At 37.5% G+C, this 19,252-nt stretch overlaps 2 protein-coding genes across 9 annotated transcripts in view; both read right to left on the bottom strand.

Annotated features, from left to right (window-relative positions):
- The window catches only part of LOC6545705 (rab11 family-interacting protein 3), a 42,418-nt gene that overhangs the window by 17,070 nt on the left and 6,096 nt on the right, over positions 1-19,252 (bottom strand). For 2 of the 8 annotated variants that reach the window (XM_015158481.2, XM_015158479.2), the window contains exons 2-7: positions 16,230-16,384; positions 15,885-16,167; positions 15,423-15,491; positions 14,252-14,296; positions 3,761-3,799; positions 2,801-2,915 (exon numbers count right to left, since the gene is read on the bottom strand). In XM_015158481.2, coding sequence (XP_015013967.1) covers positions 2,801-2,915; positions 3,761-3,799; positions 14,252-14,296; positions 15,423-15,491; positions 15,885-16,167; positions 16,230-16,362 — 684 coding nt within the window. In that variant the 5' untranslated portion in view covers positions 16,363-16,384. Of the gene's footprint in view, positions 1-2,800; positions 2,916-3,760; positions 3,800-8,336; positions 8,696-10,470; positions 10,637-14,251; positions 14,297-15,422; positions 15,492-15,884; positions 16,168-16,229; positions 16,385-19,252 lie in introns of those variants that run through there. The other 6 variants (XM_015158486.2, XM_015158480.2, XM_026977750.1 and 3 more) reach the window with 4 other exon arrangements.
- Positions 11,726-12,570, bottom strand: LOC6545703. The gene is made up of 2 exons (XM_001972680.3): positions 12,287-12,570; positions 11,726-12,233 (listed from the first exon to the last, which is right to left on the bottom strand). Exons 1-2 carry the CDS (start codon positions 12,503-12,505, stop codon positions 11,805-11,807), a joined length of 648 nt encoding a protein of 215 aa, XP_001972716.1. The 5' UTR covers positions 12,506-12,570; the 3' UTR covers positions 11,726-11,804.

Below are 19,252 nucleotides of genomic sequence, written 5' to 3'. Positions count from 1 at the left end.
GGAGGTTAATTGGTCGGAATGACAGAGAAATTGTTGGCTTGCTTAGTCATTTTATCATGGGAGTGTAACTGTGTTGTTTTGAAACAGTGCTCAAAGTTCGGTAAAATGTGATTCAAATTATCTAATAATAATTACATTTATAACATTAGAAAAACTACTCACTAAACTCAGAGGGAAGTAGAAATAAACATGCCGTTGTTCAATAAATTCAATTGGTGATTTCTTTCCCGCGCACTTTGAATATATTTCTTCGCTTCCTGCTGACTGTAGCTTCATTTGTATTCCATTTACTATATTTATGCATTCTATTAGCCAGACACCTGGTGGAAGTGGAAGTCTATCGTATACGCCATGCCTTGTAGGTGGCTGTTTCCAGTCGACGCCTTCGTCATATGGCGAAGATATATACACATGTGTATATTGCCACTGGAAGAGCCAAAGGCGGGGAGAGATATTCAATTCGAGTGATTACCAAATCCTAAACATTTTGCTTGGGCAACTTCAAGTGGTGTCGTCAGAGCAGATACTCCACTTGTGCATGTATCAAGCCAAGAAAATAAAACAGATTTCATCCCCACATCGCTTGCCAACTCTGACAATTGAACAAATTGCAATTGTGGCATTGTCTTGGGCCTGCCTACAGTTATAATTGCATAAGTGCGACGATGCAAAACAGCTGCGGAGAGGCCGGGACAAATGCAGATTTTATCAACCTCTGACAGCGCTGGGAAAACTGGGAAAGCTGAGAAGACCATGTCAAGATCTCCGCATCCCGAAACCTTACGCAACACCTTCGGTTCAATCCAATGCGATTCTTTTCTTCCGCATTAGATTGTCCGATGAGTGACCTCAGCTTAATTAAGCCAACGGAGCATTGAAAAAATGGTGGTCGGGGTGCAGAAATTAGGGTCAGCTGTAGTGAAAAAAGAATTAAGTAGAAAATCGTATTTGGTGCAGTGAAAATCTTTTTGGATACGCTTAACACTTTCCTGGGCATCGGGCCAAGGTGAGATGGGGAAAGTTTCTTGAGTTTTCACAGTCCACTTTCAGACAGAGGTTAAGATAGAAGATAGGCAGAAGGGTTGAGGTACCTGCTATTATACTGCTATTATTTTATTGTTTCATACCATGTAGGAGTACAGTTGATGCCAAAAACATGCTCTTTCTTAAAAACCCATCTGCTTTCCACTCGCAGCTCATTTCGTATTCCGCGCCCAGTTTCACACAACAATCAAACCAAATGCAAGGCACTTCTTTGACTGGTAATGATCTCTTGGCCCAACTCCACCTGTTTCTCACCTGGCCAAAATCCCTTCCCTCTTCCACAAATCCCACTTCCGTTTTCCGCTGGCCTGTTGCATAAAAGAACAATCGCACAGGGGCGTTTAAAAATTGATTCGTACGTGAGATTTTTCGCCAAACTCATTTTCAATCCTTGTTTTTATTTCTCCTTTGTTTTTTCCTGTGCGCTTTTCCACCTTTCCTTTTGTGCTGGCGACTTTTACTTTGTTCATTCTCCTTTTATTTGTTTATTTTGAGCAATTATGCAGAAAGCAATTGTACACCTGTGTGTATCACCATTATATTTGTGCACTTCTAGCAATTGGTTTTATTTTGCTTGCTTTCTTTCAGGAAATCTTAATGTTTTTAATGATAGGATAGAAAGCTTTTGTTAACAAAAAGAAGTTGGATCGGTATTGAAACAATTCAAAAAGTAAACAAATTATTTCGAGCTTCATTTAATAAACTGCAGAAAAGCAAATATAATAACGAACATAAACTAAACATATTAAACATACATGAACTTTGAACTCAAGTATGCACATATTCATTTCAGAAACCCACGAAAACCACACACGTAACGAACTCTTCCTCATACCTGTATATTCCTGACGTTTCCCACAACGGAAAGCGAAAATAAACCCTGCAGCCAGCAATGATTTCCCGACCTCTTTGGCACTCCATCAAATAAGCATTTACATGGGCAGTGGGAAATCTAATCGACAGTGATTTGGCGGAGGCTGAGTGAATTTCAATGACCTTGAGGCGCCAATGCACTCCCCCAATGGCCATGGTCAATTGCGGAGAGCCTGCTGAAATGCTTTTGCTTTTTTCGCTTTATATAATGGTCGGCGAGGCACACTCGGATTGGATCCGCAGAGATCGCGATAGACAACGACAACCTACACAAAACCAAAGCACTGAATTTCACCTGCCAAGTAGCCACGAACTCCCAGTGAAAAATACCAGCAAAGGTGACTGCCACAGCGATTGAGGGAAAGAAAACACGTTTGATTTCTTTGCGCGCGAAGATCCCAAGTGAAAAGTCACAAATTCACTTTTCCAGGGATTTCGGTGTTTTTTTTCACCAACGAGCATGGAAAACATTTTCGGAATTTCGTCTCAATGAAAATAATTTTAAAGCTCACACACATGTTGGGAAACAAATTTTGCGCTGGCGAATTAGGTTCAAGTGCAGATTATGTCTCTTCATCAGCAATTTCTTTGATGAAATACCAAACATTGACAATATTTTGCTTATTCATGCGATTGGTATCTATTTATTTATCTATTCCGTAATTTTTCGGCATCTAATGCGAAGACTTTGAAAACGTTTTGTGCAAGCGAAATGTGTTAAAAGCCGAGAAAACTATTTGAATTGATGTTTTAACGATATCTAATTATCTGAGCTAAGCAATCCGAAACATACCTTTTTTGCAAAAAAGTGAATTTAGTACTACTACTTGGGATTAATTTAATTATAATAATTATTCGTGCTTTGTGTAATTGTTGCACTTACCCTATAATCGTAGTCATGACGATTCTCCAAGCTTATGTCGCTGTACATGTCTTCAGTTGTATCACAGTTGGAGCTACGGCCCGAGGAGTTAAAGCTCGATGATCTATAGAGTTGGCTGAAACGGGTTGAATTTATAACCAATTAAATCAATTTATGTTTAGACTTAAAATAAAATAAATAGTTAAAGTCAAATGCAATTGATTTTAAAATCAGCTGTTGCCTTAACATCTTTATACAAAAATAGACTATATTTTTATACTTTCAAATTAATTTTTATTTTGTAGTATTTTTAATACAAACAAAAAAAGTATATAATTAAAATAATATATTAACCGAATTCGCCGTAAGATTGCACTTCAAATCTGTTTAAATTCGCCTCGCTTAAATTTATTTTTACATGGTCATGTAGAATTTCTTATCCGGAACATTAACCACGACTATATGTATATTTAATATTGGTACAGTTCACGGATATTTCCACCATGTACGAGAATGCAGCGAAAAAATTAAGCAATGAGAAAGCAAAGAGAAAAGTAAGATATTTATATCTTTAAAAGGAATTTAAATGTATAATAATTTAATATTATCTTTTTTTAATATTATTTTTAGACAATAATGAATGTTATATTTCGTAAAGTAAATTAATTGAGCTATACAGCATTAGCAAAGACTTTAACCAAATGCACAATGGATCTCAAACTGTAGGAGAACGTTAGCACGGTAGGCGAATTCAAAATAAGCGGCATACTTTCCGGCGCGAATGGGCAACTGATAAGACAGTACCAGTGCTGCTAAAAGTAACGAAACCGGTGCTGCCCATGTACTAAATATTACAAAATTATGCATGTAAAATGTTAAATGTAGTATGTACAATTACCAAATAACAATTTATGAAAAATGCAACTTAAAAGTTTTAATATTAAATTAAGTTACGTTTTAGTATTAAATGTTATAACTCACCTGGCTAAGGCATTTGAACTAATCTGTCTGCGGCCGGAACTGAAAAAGACAAATACAGCATGGATTAGTAAACTAAACGTATATTTCGTACTCTACCAACAAACCACCAAACCACTAAGAATGGATAAATGCAAATTTAACCCTAAGCCTAAACGAACCGCAACCCATAGAAGCCCTTCAAAATGGAAGAAATTTCAGCAATTCGAAATGCAAATAAATTGGCTGGCATTGAATGGCCAACAGTGAAGAAATTACCCACAAAAGGCACCTTGAATAGCAACGCAGGCAGCCAAACAAAAGTAAAAAGAAACCAAACACGTGATAATGAACACTACCTATAATAGCAGCCAAAAAACAACAAAAATGCGCCACCCACGCGAACAGGTAAAAAAAAAAAAACAAAAAAAAATGGGAAAAGCCGAAATGCAGCCAAGAAATTGTAGCAGCAAAGAAACGTCAAAGACAAAATAATTGCGAAAGATGTTAGATGTAGACAGATAAAGAGACTCAAACGACACAAAGACGTAGACGACTAAATTTCGAGTAAAAGTGGAAAAGTGGGGGAAAATGTGTGTTTGTCTAAAGTGCATATCGGGAAAATGGGTCAAAGGTGGGAGACATTTTGCAACTACGACTGATGGAAACCAAATGAAGGAGACAGAAACTGCCGGAAAGGTGTCTTCATTTATTTGTTTGCTTTTGTGGGCAGACTTTTTTTTAACAAATGTTCGGTAAGAAAAATAAAGTTGCCTAATTGCTTTCGAAGAAGTACGCGCGAACATAAAAGAATACACTTTATACTTAGAGAATAAATATATTAATATAACGTAGAAAAATTATCCGCGGTTTTTTTTTTTATCAAACTATAACATCACTTGTATTTGTTAGTATTTTGTTTTCTTTATGACCATTTATCAAGCATTTTGCGGTTTCTATCTGAGGTGATCACACATGCAAATTCGTGGAAAATGTTTAGATTTCAGTGAGACAGGCCATAAAAACGTAGATATGAAAACCACAAATAGTTTCCGTTTTGGAAAATTGAAAACAAGAAATTAAGCAAAATTCGCAAAGCCAGAAAAGTTTGCAAACAAAACGTTAGATATTCCACTTTTTGTTCGACTCTTTCTGTCTCACTGCGGCCCCAACTGAACTCATTAGCCCACTTTTGAGTGTAGTTGAGCTTAAAAAGAAAACCAAAAACAAAAGACATTCATAAATATCTAACTCATCTGGGTTTATGGCACTGTACCAACACAACTTTATTTTATGTTTTAATTTACTTTATGTAAAAGAGCAACATACAAATTGAAGTTGCGTGCTCGTAAAAAATGTAGAAAAAATCCAACAACAAGCCAGCAAATTATTGCAAATTGACCAGAGCCAAAAAGTGTTGAGGGGACCTGCTGCAAAATGTTGCGCAATTTTTGCAGCCAAAAAGCAGAAGCAGAAAATGCAACAAAAAATATTTGCGGTTAGTTGGATAGCCGCATTTTATGAGTCATTGGTCCGGCTGGCATTTTATTGATGCAAACTGAAGTTGACATTAAGCGGCAGCCAAAAAGTTGCAACTGTGCACTTGTCTATGTAAAAAAAAGGGTATTCATGCTCATAAGTTGTATTAAACTCAAAATAAATGCGAACTGAAGAATTAAGAGGCGTACTTAATCTGCAAAATCAAGAAAAACTGATGAATTGAATACATGAATTTGTAAAACAGATTTCATTGATTATAACCTTGATATAAACCAGTTTATAAATATGACAACTGCTATATGGCTGTCTGTTTTATTATGCAAAACGCAATTAAACTGAGGTATTCCAAATACAAAATTAACTTGTATAACGCAAACTACTTTATTTTGTTAATTTTTTGTTTGCTCACATTAGGCACAACGAAAAGTCCACATAAAACGAACCAGAAAAAGAAAATAACCTATCCGAAAATGACAGTTAATTGTAGACAAAAAACGATCAAGGTAATGGCATGTAATCTCCATAGCAACAAAAAAAATAACTGTTTGAATATGATTAAGGTCATTGGCAGTATTTTGAGGAGTGTAGATCGCAGGAGGGGTCCAAAGGGGAGTGGAGTCAGAATTACTGAATCAGTTTTCGGCATTTTGGTAACCTTGAATTTCGGAGAGGGAGTTCTTGAATATTTTAATGAAATGCGAGACTTTGACCGGAAATCATGCAGCGGTTTTCCCTTTACTCATTTCAACTTCAACTTTATCTTTTTTGGGCCTCTTTAGGATTCTTTACATGATTCCAAAGATAATAAATCAAAGGATACAATATTATTGTTTAAAGAAATTATGGTTAGGTAAAAACGGTCAACGCATTTTAGCAAGCACCTGTTGAATACAAAGCGCTTTTTTTACCCACTACCACTCGTTGCATGCTCATTTCCCTATCCCCACCACCCCTCACTTATTCTATACCCCTTTCGCAATGCGTTCCGCTTCGTTGACCTTTGCGAGGGGTCACCTAAATAGGGTGGGGGGGGGTATTCACGAAAATCGGAGTGGAAGCTTTGGAAAGGTATTTCAACTGTTATTCAGAATGATTTGCAGGCATAACCATATATAAGTATACATTTATTTATGTAATTTTCCGCAGGTATTTGTTGGCCTATGTAGATTGTATAATCAGCAACAAGTGGAATGTAATGGTAACAAGGCTATACTATAGAACAAAAGCTCTATTCAACACGAACTCTATTTGACTAATAAAAACACACGCATATAGCACAATCAGTGCAAAATAGATTAACGTTTAAGATGTTATTAAAAGTTCATAAAGTGAACTTAACTTTGTACGAAAACTTGTTATGTAATTAAATTCGATTGTACAAATGGTACTTGTCGTAGAAATTAGATTTTAAAAGGGTGATTTTTGTACACTTTTGTATAGTTGTTAAAATGATAAAACAAGTAAATGGAAAAGTATCTAAAAGCATTAACGAGTAATACTGATCTTGTACGTATATATCTCGAGTTGATGACAGATCGTCTCACACGATGGTGGCAAAGAGCCATTCAGTTAAATTCACTTAACTACCTTTGGCTACGTCACTTGCACCTTTTAGCAAGAAATTGTTAATTGAATGCAGGGAAAAGCACCTGACAAAGGGACCCGTCTCATAACGAGTTAACTCTTTACACAAAAGTGGCAACCAGTTTGCCATACTTGTTGCGAGGCTCGACGCAAATTAAAGTAAAAGTCAAACTTTAATGATCTCATGTGTGAGGGCCTTCCGAAATTAAATAATCAACTAAGTAAAGGTGGCAAAAGTTTCTTGAACTTCACTTCACTACCTAAAAATTCAAAACAATAACAGAAAACAGGCAATGGATGACTGTCAAGTTTTGTGTATTTATTTCCATTATCCCCTCGAGTTTCTTCTACTTTCAGTATTTCGCTTTGTTTTTCCTGCCTTTCTTTAGTGCAATTTATGTCTCATATTTTCGCGCCAATCCTCAGAGCACGTCAATCAATCACGATCGGATTATGCAAAAATAAAGAAGGAAAAGGCAAACAAAAACAGGGTAAAAATAAGTTAGACAAACACCTGTCCCCGTCAGGTGAGATTGACCTACATAATCTGGCGGAAGCTATTTTTTTTTTTTGGCCTGCCCAAATCAAGTTTTCTATTGCAGAAATCGTTGTTCACGGCGAAACGCCTCAATGCACAGTGTTTTTGTGATTCGGGCTCACTGTTACTATTTCAGCAGTCTTGCCAATGGGCGAAGCACACCTTGCCCACTCACCTGGCCACGCCCCTCCGCCTCTCCGCCTGAAAACCGCTCATTAGGCGCCTGGGAAGTTCAGCTAATTGAAACTATTAAAAACAACTATTTTTTGGGCACCCCAGACTGGTTTTTGTCTACTTACGACGAGGGTATCTGGTTTCTTTTCAGATTTTTGTGGATAATTAAATTATGGAAAGAAGCGGTAAGGTATTCATTAAAGTTGCAGAAAGCCGGAGAAAGGGCGGCAATATAAAAAGATTTCGGGAGGAGATTGTTAAAAAAAAAGCCATATAATTATGCGTAGGTATGGCTATTTTCTTCAATGATAGTTTTGATTTTTAGATTTTTTTTTAGTCATAAATATACCAAGAAGTATAAAGGTTATTCAAACCATTCATAAATAAAAATCGAAATACATTCTTTGGTAGTATTGTTGAAGTCCAAAACTCGGCCCAAATAGTTTTGCCGACTTACAAAAAACTTTTACCCAAACTACTTCGCTGTGCTTCAGTTATTTTCTTGAGAAGCGGTACAAAAAACTACTGGGGGTCAAGTAATGTCGCGATTGTTGCGATTTCCAAAGAAATAATGCCTTGAGTCACAGAAAATATGAAGTAGAAATATCGTCTTTTGTTGCCGGACAAGTGAAAGTATTTATGGACATGTGGGCGTGGGGGCCTCCGGCTAACTTGCAGTGGGCGTGTCTGGTGAGCTTTCTTGAGAATTTAGTATGGATATACATGGCAAACAACATGAATTAGGCTAAGTGCAACAGTAACAACAAGTTGGTGAATGATTTCTAGTGAGGGTTTAATACGCACATGTCTCTCAAATGACTGCGACGGCGGTCGTAGGGGAAATACTCAAAATATTCATCTTCCATTTAGGTGGAATCTGTTATCTTTTGCTTAATTGTTTATTATGTTGTTTATCTTAGATCGTTGGGTTAGCTCACTTGGTTATCAGTTTTTAGTGCCATTGGCCGCATTGTGAACGTCATTGACTTTAATTTGTTGATTCAAAACGATAACGTATACTTCTTTATCTTTTTGATAAGATTAAAGGCTTGAGTTCGTTGGCTAATTCCTTTGTGTGTTACAACATTATTGACTGCGTCAGCTCTTTATGAGTAAAGGTAGTACAAAGTTGGTAATTCAAATAGGAACCTTTCTATATGTATCTATGTAATGATGAAACAACTGATCAATTTAACGTATTTTTAAGACATTTCAGGATGTATGTCTATTTACACTGGTGCACCAGATGTTTGCACCTCCATTAGCTTCACTTTTGATTTGGTTTATGAGCCGTTCAGCAAATTGGAAGCTCGTTTTTTGCCACAAAAAGGAAATTTCAGCCGAGAAAACGCACTCGCACTCATCATCGGCAAATTAGACACACTTTCGCAATTGACGGATCCGCCAGCCACACTTCACTTTTCATTACGAGTCTCCTCAAGCCGAACATCCAAGCCAAGCCGCAATTGTTGCACTCGATGAGCGTTTGGGATGGTTAATATTTAGCTAACACGCTGCTGGAAATCGCTCTGATAACGTCGTTAAACGCTCTCTGCCAGCGAAATCGAAAACGAAATCAAAAATCGAAAAGAAAGAAAATCGCGGCAAAACTGCACTCTCGACTGCACTGACCGACCAACTAGCAATGAAATCGTGTTGCCGCAGAGGGGCAGCATTTATATGGCTGCTCTCCGCATAATTAAGGCTATAAAACTGATTCGATTTTGATTGATGCCTCTCCACGGGGCGAGCAGAAAAGGGCTGAAACGCCATTAAGCCGAGTTGAAGATGCGGTGAGTGTGGCAATTGGAAACGAACGCACTTTAGGGCCGCTTTAAAAAGTCGATTACTCTTTCAGATACAAACGCAATACAGAGATGCAGTTGATTGGCCATTTCGTTACTGGCTATAAGAGGTGGGGATACGAGTGTGTAATGTTAAAGGAAATGATTGAAACATTCCTCAAACGTTACTAGAAATCTATAGAAATCTAAATAGCGCAGTTCAAAATACCTAGGATGCTTTTTATCTTTTTATTTAATATGTAAAACGCAGCTTCTTAAAAGCTCTAGACTGTTACTTGTGTATGCAGCATTTTAACAACTTTCTCCGAATTTACAATTCAAATTACCTAATATAAGTAGCATCAATTCTGAGTATGCTTAAGGAATTATCATATTCATACAAACATGTTCTTGGAGGATTGAAAAAACATGGCTATCTTTTTGGTGGTAAACTCTCAAAATATACTTTTTCTATGTAACAAAGAATTGTTAATAGTTTACATCTGTGTGAAATGATAGTGTATATAACACTTTCAAAAACGTATAAAAATCTATTTGAAGTGGAATATCTGTGTAACTACAGTACACACTTGTTTTGATGCATTCTTACCCACCATTCCCTCACCAGTCTGTGTATAAATGGGGCTTTAATTTGGCTGAATGCATGGGAAAAGTGCAGCACAAAAGGGCGTGGGCCCGTGGAAACCCGGGGAAAAGTCACGTGCAAGAGACGAGACACACATGTCGAAGATGGGTAAGAGGATAACGCACGAGAAGTCGGCGAAGAACCTCCGATTCCGATTTTGTATGGGAATGTGCAGTATATGGCCAAAGACTGCGCTTGTTATTGTGGCTATTATGATGGTAGTTGGACGTCATTAAGGCGTGACGCCGTAAATTACCAAAGTGTAAACTACAGCACAAAACTATGTACGAAATCTCATAAAAGCGCGCAGCTCGAATTAAAACCGTTTTCTATTCCGTGGAAAGCGAAATTTATAGCCAAAAACAAAACCGAAAACCGAAAACCAAAAAAAAACACAATTAAATCTATTTGCACAAACGTTTCGCATACGTCGCGTTGTCTGGGGCCCCCACAAAAATTATATTTACACAGATATAAACAAAGCCCATACACAGACACTTTCACATACTTTGCTTTTCTCAATGGATGCGGCGGAATTTTGTATGATTTTTATTCGGTTTTACACCGGAACACCAGTCACAGACTCTCGGGCGATTAATAAATAATCAAATCGGGCCAAAACGACGACAGAAATTTCCTGACATCCGCACGCAGTTACAGCGATGTTCGAACTAAAACCAAAAACCACATTCCGACTTTTTAGCCGCCTGCTGATCTAAAGACGGCCAACAAACAGGCTAGAAGCCAACAAACGGGTTCGAAACCAACAAACTGGTTCGAAGCGGGAAGAAGCAGAGCGAAAAATGTGTTTCTCTTTCTGTTTTAAATTGAAATTCGAAATTTGGTGCTCTTCTCTTAAAGATTTTATGATTTGGATTTGAACAGCTGATGTACATAATAATAAGATCGCATAAATCAACAGGATTTTAATTTAATATTTTCCGAAATGTTTAAAGATAATATAAAAACAAAAAATAAGGTATTGCAATAGTATTTGTATTTGAAATTGTACTTGTATCCGATTATTTATGTTCGTCTAATGACTAATAGTCTAGCATAATTTAATTTTAATATTATCCAAAATGTAAAAATATATTTATAATTTAAGACATCACTTCAGGACTTTCTTTTAGCATTATTTTGTGTTCGACAACCTAAATAGGCTCATTGCTATGTCAAAAGGTTTTTAATAATAGCAGTGTTTTTCTCATTTTGTCTGGCACTGCTTTTTCCCACGCAACTTGTTTGCTGCCAACACGTTGTTAGGCGATACTTAAAACTAAAACTATACAACATCAACAAAACAAATCTGGCCAACAATAAACATTTTCGTGTATCTATTAGATGCCAACTACCTAAAACCGAAGCCAAATTGGCGAAACACGAACTTTCAAGCGGTTTTCAGCTGCCAAATAATTCAAATACATGCAGGAAAAAAAGGGGAAATTGTCGCCAAGTCTGCCAATTAGCCAAGAGTTGCAAGCCAACTGCCAACTGCCAACAATGTTGGGCCCCCGCAAAGTGGCTTGGAAACTGCCTCGATTAGGCAGCCGGCCACCTTTAAGGCTAATTGAGGGCCAACAGCGGAGACTTGGGAACTGTGCACGGGAAAATAGAGATACACAATGCCATTGGTGAAAATTGCCACGAAAGACAATTGGAAATCACTTAAAGCAAACTGCCTTTGAAGGCAAGATGTCAAGGTTGGCGTAGGCCATAATGAAATAGGATCAAAACGTGCTATTCTATGCAATGCAATTTGAGTCACTAAAAATGGTTTATTACAAATTCTTACATTACAATTTCACTTTCCCCCAATATCAAAATAACTGACAAATATATCTAGATCTTCCATTCAATTTTCGCGACTGATGCAGATGGCCGTTTATGCACATTTCTTTTCCCCACGTCCAATTTTTTTGCATATACCATCTTCGTGGATTTCGGTTTTTTAAAGACCTTGCTCACGGCTGGGGTTAGTTTTCCCTGAATATTCGCATCAAACCGCACCATGGGTTTCACTACAAAATCCTCTTCAGGTTCGGGGTCTGGAATCACAGGCTCCGGTAAACTTTTATCCTGAACTGGAAAAGGTTCTTCGATTTCGGTATATTCTATAAGTTTTTCATCGTTTGCGTTGCCAATCCTATCAGGAAACACTGGCAGCGGCTTGGTTATTGTGGTCGCATTTAGGGCATCTTGCAACATGGCCATATCCTGGGTTACAAACTGGACACGATCTCTCAGTGACCTAATCTCCGACATAGGCACCTAATGGATAACCTTATTAAACCCTCTCTAATGGTGTGCCGCTTTTAACTTACATCGTTCCACTTGCGTTTGAGCCTTTTAAATATCAGCCAGAAGAGTGCGATCAGCAAAAACGTTAAAACCACCAGGTAAGTTGGGGATCTGTCCCATACTAGAATTTTCCACAATTCAAGGCCCTTGAGCGCGAACCAACAAACCGATTGCCACGAATAGCAGTACTGTGATATCTTTACCGAAGTTTCCAAATCAATGTTCTGGCTATATTCCCACATTTTAGGACTGAATTTATGTTGCTTTGATTCAAGAATTTTGATTGTATTACACGGATAACAAAATGGTGCTTTATGCTATTATACACGTGAAATGAAAGGCATTTCTTGGGTTGCTAGATGGAAAGCATCTAGCCCATTTATATGACAACCTTTAAAATGTGTCTATATGGATAAATACTCCGTTCTTTAAAACAACATAATTGTATAATTTCCCTTATTCCCTTTCCGTTTTCAAGTAAAATCTTTAACATCTTCCCACAATTTCCCCTAATTGTTCTCGGTTCTTTAATGCATTTTCCCCCACCAAATCCCAGCGCAGCTTTGTTGAATGCCAAGTGCAGATACTGGGAAAAACATGTTCCCAGCAGCTGAGCAAAAACAAAGGCATTTGCATGACAAATTCAAGTCGGCCCAAGTTGTAGTTGCTTCGAAAAGAGGAGCAGCCATGGGAACACCAAGGTCCGGAAAGTTGACGGAGCATCCACAATTTACAACCTGCGTGGGGGGGTTAACTGATTTGCACACACCTTAAATGCAGATTTGGCAGATTTCTCACCTTATTTCAAAAGATATTTCATTAAACAAATTAACTAAATAAATGAAATGCTCGGAAATGAAAACTGGTATAGATCAATAGTCTATAAATGATTTAACTATTACAAAATTAGTATGTTGACCAACAAACGATCAAAGTATATAAAATTACTCAAAGATACGTTATAAATGTGTCGAAATCGATAGCATCAGCAGACCGAGTTTCATTTTGGGTCAAATTTTATTCGCGACTTGACAAAAGTGCCGGCCTAAATTCTGAAGAGTGAACAATTGCCGCAAGTTAAACCTGTTTCTGGACCTTCTCACTTCACTTCCTCCGATCGCATGAGCGAAAAAATAAATTCCAACAGCATGACAACCCCAGCGAGTCAGCAAACTTGTAAGCCAAGTCAACAGGAAAGGAGCTGGCCAAAAGAAGGGGAGACAAGAAAAGACCCGCATCTTCTACCTTCAACCTTTTCGCTCGGTCCCCGGGAAAAGTTCACAAAAGCGGCTAAACTACTTTTGGCTCAAGAAGATGGCAGCAGGAAGCACGGTCTCCAGTTGACAAGCAGAACTGCCAAAGGAAGTTATATAAATTGTAGCAGATTCCATCTAGCGCTCTCATTGTAATAACCTAAATCTCATGCTGTTAATCTGATATATTTATTTTACTTTCGTTTGGGTTTCAGTTGCAATTAAGTCCCAGAAAAGAGAGCAATTTTTTTCGGTTGTAACTTTTATGACAGCCCGCAGGCAATAATCATAAATTTTGGTTTTGGGGGTGGTAGCGGTAGGAAAGCTCTTGAAAATTACCCAATTGAATATCTATGTAGTTGTACAGCAATTGAAACAGGCGAAAAAGATGGGAAAAGCTGATAACTAATTTAGGCGGACGAGAAACCAGCAATTCAGTAAGCCAACTAATGGAAAATTGGGAAAAACATAAGGCAACTCATAGCTGAAACTAACAATCTTGGATACAAGATGTCATGGGAACGCTTGTGAAAACATCAAGTAGTATTTTTTAACATTATATATTTTGGAATTATCTTATATTAAAAAGCAGCGCACCAATAAATGTATTTATAAATTAGTTATATGTTTATGTACAAAGAACAAAACCAAAACCGAAATGGGGCAACAATGGGGGTTATGATATACATGAAGCTCTACATGAAACCCCAAAAGAGTATATTCAAGGGTGCTTACTGTCTCATGGATCCCCAACGACGCTGGGATAAACTATCAGGATTGCTGCAAGAAAAATGTGTATCAATTGGGAGAACTAATAATGTTTTTAAATTAATTTAAAAGAAACCCCAATAGCTATAGTATTAATTGAATGTGTTAATGTTTCGAAACATCTAATCTTCCTATAAACTAATACAAATAAAGAAAACAAGTCGAGTTCCCCGACTATCAGATACCCGTTACCCAGCTAGTGAAAGTGCGAAAAATAAATTTAATAATTTTCTGGAATATAGGTAAAAATTGGGAATAAAATTAAGAGAAGAAAAAAAAATTGTTCAACGGTGTGGGTGCGGCAAAACTATTTTTGGCAAATCGATTGAAATTTACAAGACTAATAAAAAAGTAAAAAAATATTACAACATTTACAAAAAATGTGGCAATTTTTTGTGGTTTGTGGACGTTAGAGTGGGGGTGGAAACATTTGGAAATAAACTTGTGCTGCGTCTAGGTCTCTGGAACTTGTATGCTCAATCTCAACATTCTAGCTTTTGTAGTTCCTGAGATCGAGGCGTTTATACTGACGAGTTCATAATCTACGAGTAACGATTATAATTAAGAAATTTAAACTTAATTTTGTATAATTTGTCTTTAAAAAATTGGTATTTAAATATTTAAGCAATTTTTGTATTCTAGCTAACCAATTGAACCTGAAACACTGTACAATTTAAGAGAGTTTTCGGACTCTCTTGCGATCAGGTGAATTCTGAATTCACCACGGCGATGGCAACTTGTTGAACAAAGACACGCATGAATCACGGCCCAAAGCGATTCCGATTCATGAGCCCAAGTCAGAGCATAGAAAAAACTGGTTTCAGTCTGTGTATGCATTTTTCCAGTCCCACACACACACACTCACACATATACATACGTCGAAACCGACTACCACAAGTTTACATAAAGAAAAGGTTAACTATTCAAATACGCGTTTTTATGCTGCCTCGGACAGCCAAATTGAGAGTTTTTGAATTGATGAAGTCGAAGTCTCTGGTCAGCTTTATGTTATGTTTACGGCTATTACGTATTCAGCCGGATTATGTGCGCAACCTTATAAATGCCGGCCAACTGAGGAAATTCGCATTCGCTCCGATTGCCATTTTGGTAGGTGATCCAAACAAATGGGCGAGATTACCTGGTGGGAGTTCGTCGCAGACTGCGCCTGGCCCAATTGTCCCGGGGCATTATGTTCAGTTCGTCATCACTGGGGAACAATGAAATCGAGTTAGTAAAATGCTCATCAGTTGTGACAATGGAAATATACAAAGCGTTTTAATGTCAGATAGTTTGTGCGATTAATTGACAGAACTCAGGTACTGAGGAGGCAATTCAAGAGTCTAATGTTCTCTGCTCGACAAGAGTTATATGGTATTGCAAACTCAATAAAACACAATCGTATATTGCAAATGCAGTTGAGTGCATTGCAGCTGGCCGAACAGTTTACAGAAGAACTACGTTACTATAAGTATATACATATGTAAATATATATTTATAATTTATCTAACTAACCATTAGATTTCAAATAACTTTTGTTTAATACATAACTGATTCAACTGACACTTTTAAAACGCACTGTATAAATGCTTCGAGCACTTACTCTTGAGGTGTCGATGAGCCGACGTGTGGAGCCAAATCGAGTTCGATGCCAGTGCTGCCATTTAGATTGTTATTTCCGTCGTTCGAGTGTCCACTGTGGTTGTGTCCGCTGCTGTTGCCCACGCTGATATTTGGATTATTGTTAATATGATTGCTGGTGTTGTGGCTCCCATTGGAAATGGAGCTGCGGCCTTCTCGAAGTTGGGTGGGATACTCATTTTCGCCATATCCCTCAAAGGACTCGCCATCCGAGAGCGAGGAACACTGAGATTTGGCCACGCCAGCTGAAGTTTGAAAAATGATTTAGTTAGTAATGAATTTATGATGAATGAAATGCAATCCATACCTGTACTGGAGGGCGGACTGCTGGGGGTGGGACTACTATCGCCGGACATTGTCTCCGCAAACAGAAAATCATTTGTGTTAGCTTTTATGGAAGCATTGCCATTGGGCAACTGAATTCGGGGCATTGGAGCCATTTTGCCGGAAAACGTACAGCAACTGCGAAAAGAACACAAAATTTAAGATATTAAGTTTGTTGCTTGCTAAATGTATATAGATGTTCAATTGACGACAGACATGGCATGCAGGTCAATAGGTCAAAGTGCCAAGCCAAGTTACACATGCAATTGCAAAAAGTTAAGCAAAAGCGCAAAAAACGAGCCCATCAATACATTACTTATTGATTGAAACTCTAAGGCGAAAGCACGCTGGTGCTAAACTACCCAGAGCACTTAGTAAATTGAAAATTGAAATAAAGCCCGTTGAAAAAAACCAATACAAATCTACTTTATTCCTCTTCAATGTAACAAGAAGTGCTAAACAAATAATTACATTTCCCTTCTAACCAAAAAGTCTGTTCAGAAACAACCTTCAACAGGTGTGTTTTGTCCGTTTCCGGAAAAAGGAAAATGAAAATTATCAGCCCAAAACGTCATTAGCTAAATGGGTCGAGGTTTTTTCAGCGGACATTACTTCCCTTCCTGGTCACTTGCATTAGCTCCCCGCTTTCCCTGCCCCTCAATTACCCAAAACTTCGAGGCATGACTAAGGCACTTTCATAAGTACTTTTATAGAAGTACCCCGATCTCAGCGTGAGTAATTACCTATATTTCGTTTTTAATTGGTCGTGGCTCTGCCTTGCCAACATTTTCCTTTTCGAGTTTCACGCTTTCGTTTCTTTTGGCCATTGTCACCAAGAATCGGTGGGTGTTTTGGGGCAATATAAGTTGAAGTACAAAAACCTATAAATACCGTGATGTCTGATTGATTGATATGTCAGGGCCGTTAGTTGTAGAAAGCCGAATTGGGTCAACTATTGTTTTGGGGATTAGGGAAAATTATAGTGACAAATAAATATATTTGGGCAAAAATTAAGGCTAAAGAAAACACAAATCAATCCAAAAAATACAATAATAATTTAATAATAATTGTTTTACTAGAAATAATATTTATTGGGCAGTTTTAAGAATTTATAAAATCACTTGGTAACTAATTTAAAGCTATTTAAATATAAAATTAACTATCTTGCCTTTTTTTGGCGAATTTCACTTTTGCTACTCCAAATTACATGAACCATCATAGCCAACCCATCAATTTCATAATAAACTAACCATAAACTTGTGATTAAACATCGATTGCTTGGTTAATTCGATGCAAAACGCTTTTAGCTGGAATAATATGCAATAATGAACATAAATGTGTGATTACACAGAGTAGACTGAAGTTCAAAAGAAAGCAAAGCAAATAGTAAACAACCAGCCGAACAATCAAATAAAATCAAATCAAATGAACCAAACCCACAAAAGGAGGAGGCGACTTGGAGGAAAATGCAAAAGCAAAAGAGCAACGAACCTTGGACGAACCCCACGAAAGCAACAACAAGTGTGCACTGAAAAAATCGATGAAAGTTACTCAAAATAAAGCAAAACCCAAATCACCACACACAAAAATGTGTTTTCCCTTATGCAATGGTTTCTTTGGCTGCGGTTGCTTTGCATAATGGTTTGGAGCTGGGCGTGGGGATTTTATGGGCGAGTTGCCACCCCCGATGCCGATGGTTCCCATGGCTGGCAGCTATGACACTTGACTAACTTGGCTAACTCCGGTTGCAGCAGCAATATTGTGAACTAGCCATTAAGAAAATATTGTTTTATAATCATTGCAATGTAGCATTTTCATTATTGTTACATTACTATTTTCACAATAAGCCAATTTTGCTTATTTTTTATACAATATATACATATAGTTTAAAAATTTTTTAAATATACATTGTTTAGTATGTATAGCACATTTAGCTTGGAAACTATGTTTTCCTAAGTTTTCTACCTTCTATAATAATCTATGGCACGGTATTAATGCAAATGACAGTCTTTTTGCCAGCTGCTTTGGCCACAAAAAGGCAAGAAATAAAAGTAACTCAACAACCAGCTGAGCAAGAAGTGCAGTTAGAAGAGGATCCAAGCCGCCCGGTTTACAGTTACTGCAGATGATGCTCGAGGGGCCTTAGTTTTTCCGAGCTTCCCATGAGTTTTCCCCTCTGCCCACGGAGATTAGAAAATATATTTCCCATGAACGGTTTTCCTTTGTGTTTAGCTTCGTTGTAATTATCGTTACCTGATATGCAAAGCATAGTCAGAAACATTTGAAATAGAAATAAATGAATAAAGAATTGTGTGAAATTCATCAACAAAAGAGAGCTACGAATGCAAGGTGTAATAACCAGGCAAAGAATGCCGTGTTAACTTGGCCTGAGCTTCCACCAAAGATCGCAGATTTCCAACATGCAATGCGGACACTGGGAACTTTATTGCAACTGATGCTGGCAGTTGACTACACACTAAAACTATCTACACTTAATTGGGAAATAGTTAAAAAATAAATAAAAAATATGAAACTATGACTAAATGGTAATTTGGCACAGTTATTACGTATTTTATACGGTTGCTATTGGTACAGCACTTATGGTGCACCCATATGTTCCAATTTGAATTTGATAAATCTCATTTCGCACTGTAATCTCACCCATAATTCCCGTTTACCATTAACCAAGTGACCCAATCCAGCCTTGAACCATTTCTCAGGCCACTTTCAATTCATTAACGGCCACCATGGAGCGCATAAATATGAGGCACTGCAGTTCATAAGGCCGAACCATTAGCCATATGCTAAAGATCAAAAACCCGATCCCGATTCCGATTCCGCCCCCGCCAAAAAATGAACAAAACTCACACGTATGTACGTACATATATGTGCATGTCTGGTGGACTCTATATGGAATTGTATAATTATAGCACAAGTTGGGAATTGAGGGGGGCGGTGCGCTGACAGCATGCAACTGAATTTGGGTTTTATTTTTATTAGATGTTA

This window comes from Drosophila erecta, unplaced genomic scaffold (assembly GCF_003286155.1).
Source record: "Drosophila erecta strain 14021-0224.00,06,07 unplaced genomic scaffold, DereRS2 tig00000021-arrow-pilon, whole genome shotgun sequence".
Lineage (NCBI taxonomy): Eukaryota > Metazoa > Arthropoda > Insecta > Diptera > Drosophilidae > Drosophila > Drosophila erecta.
The sequence above is the reverse complement of the archived record's forward strand: the minus strand, read 5'-3'. Positions and strand labels throughout refer to the sequence as shown.

Coding starts and splice junctions, on each gene's coding strand:
- LOC6545703 (XM_001972680.3), bottom strand. CDS start 12,505: ATGTGGGAATATAGCCAGAACATTGATTTGGAAACTTCGGTAAAGATA. Junction 12,234..12,286: donor TCAAACGCAAGTGGAACGAT/GTAAGTTAAAAG, acceptor GTTATCCATTAG/GTGCCTATGTCGGAGATTAG.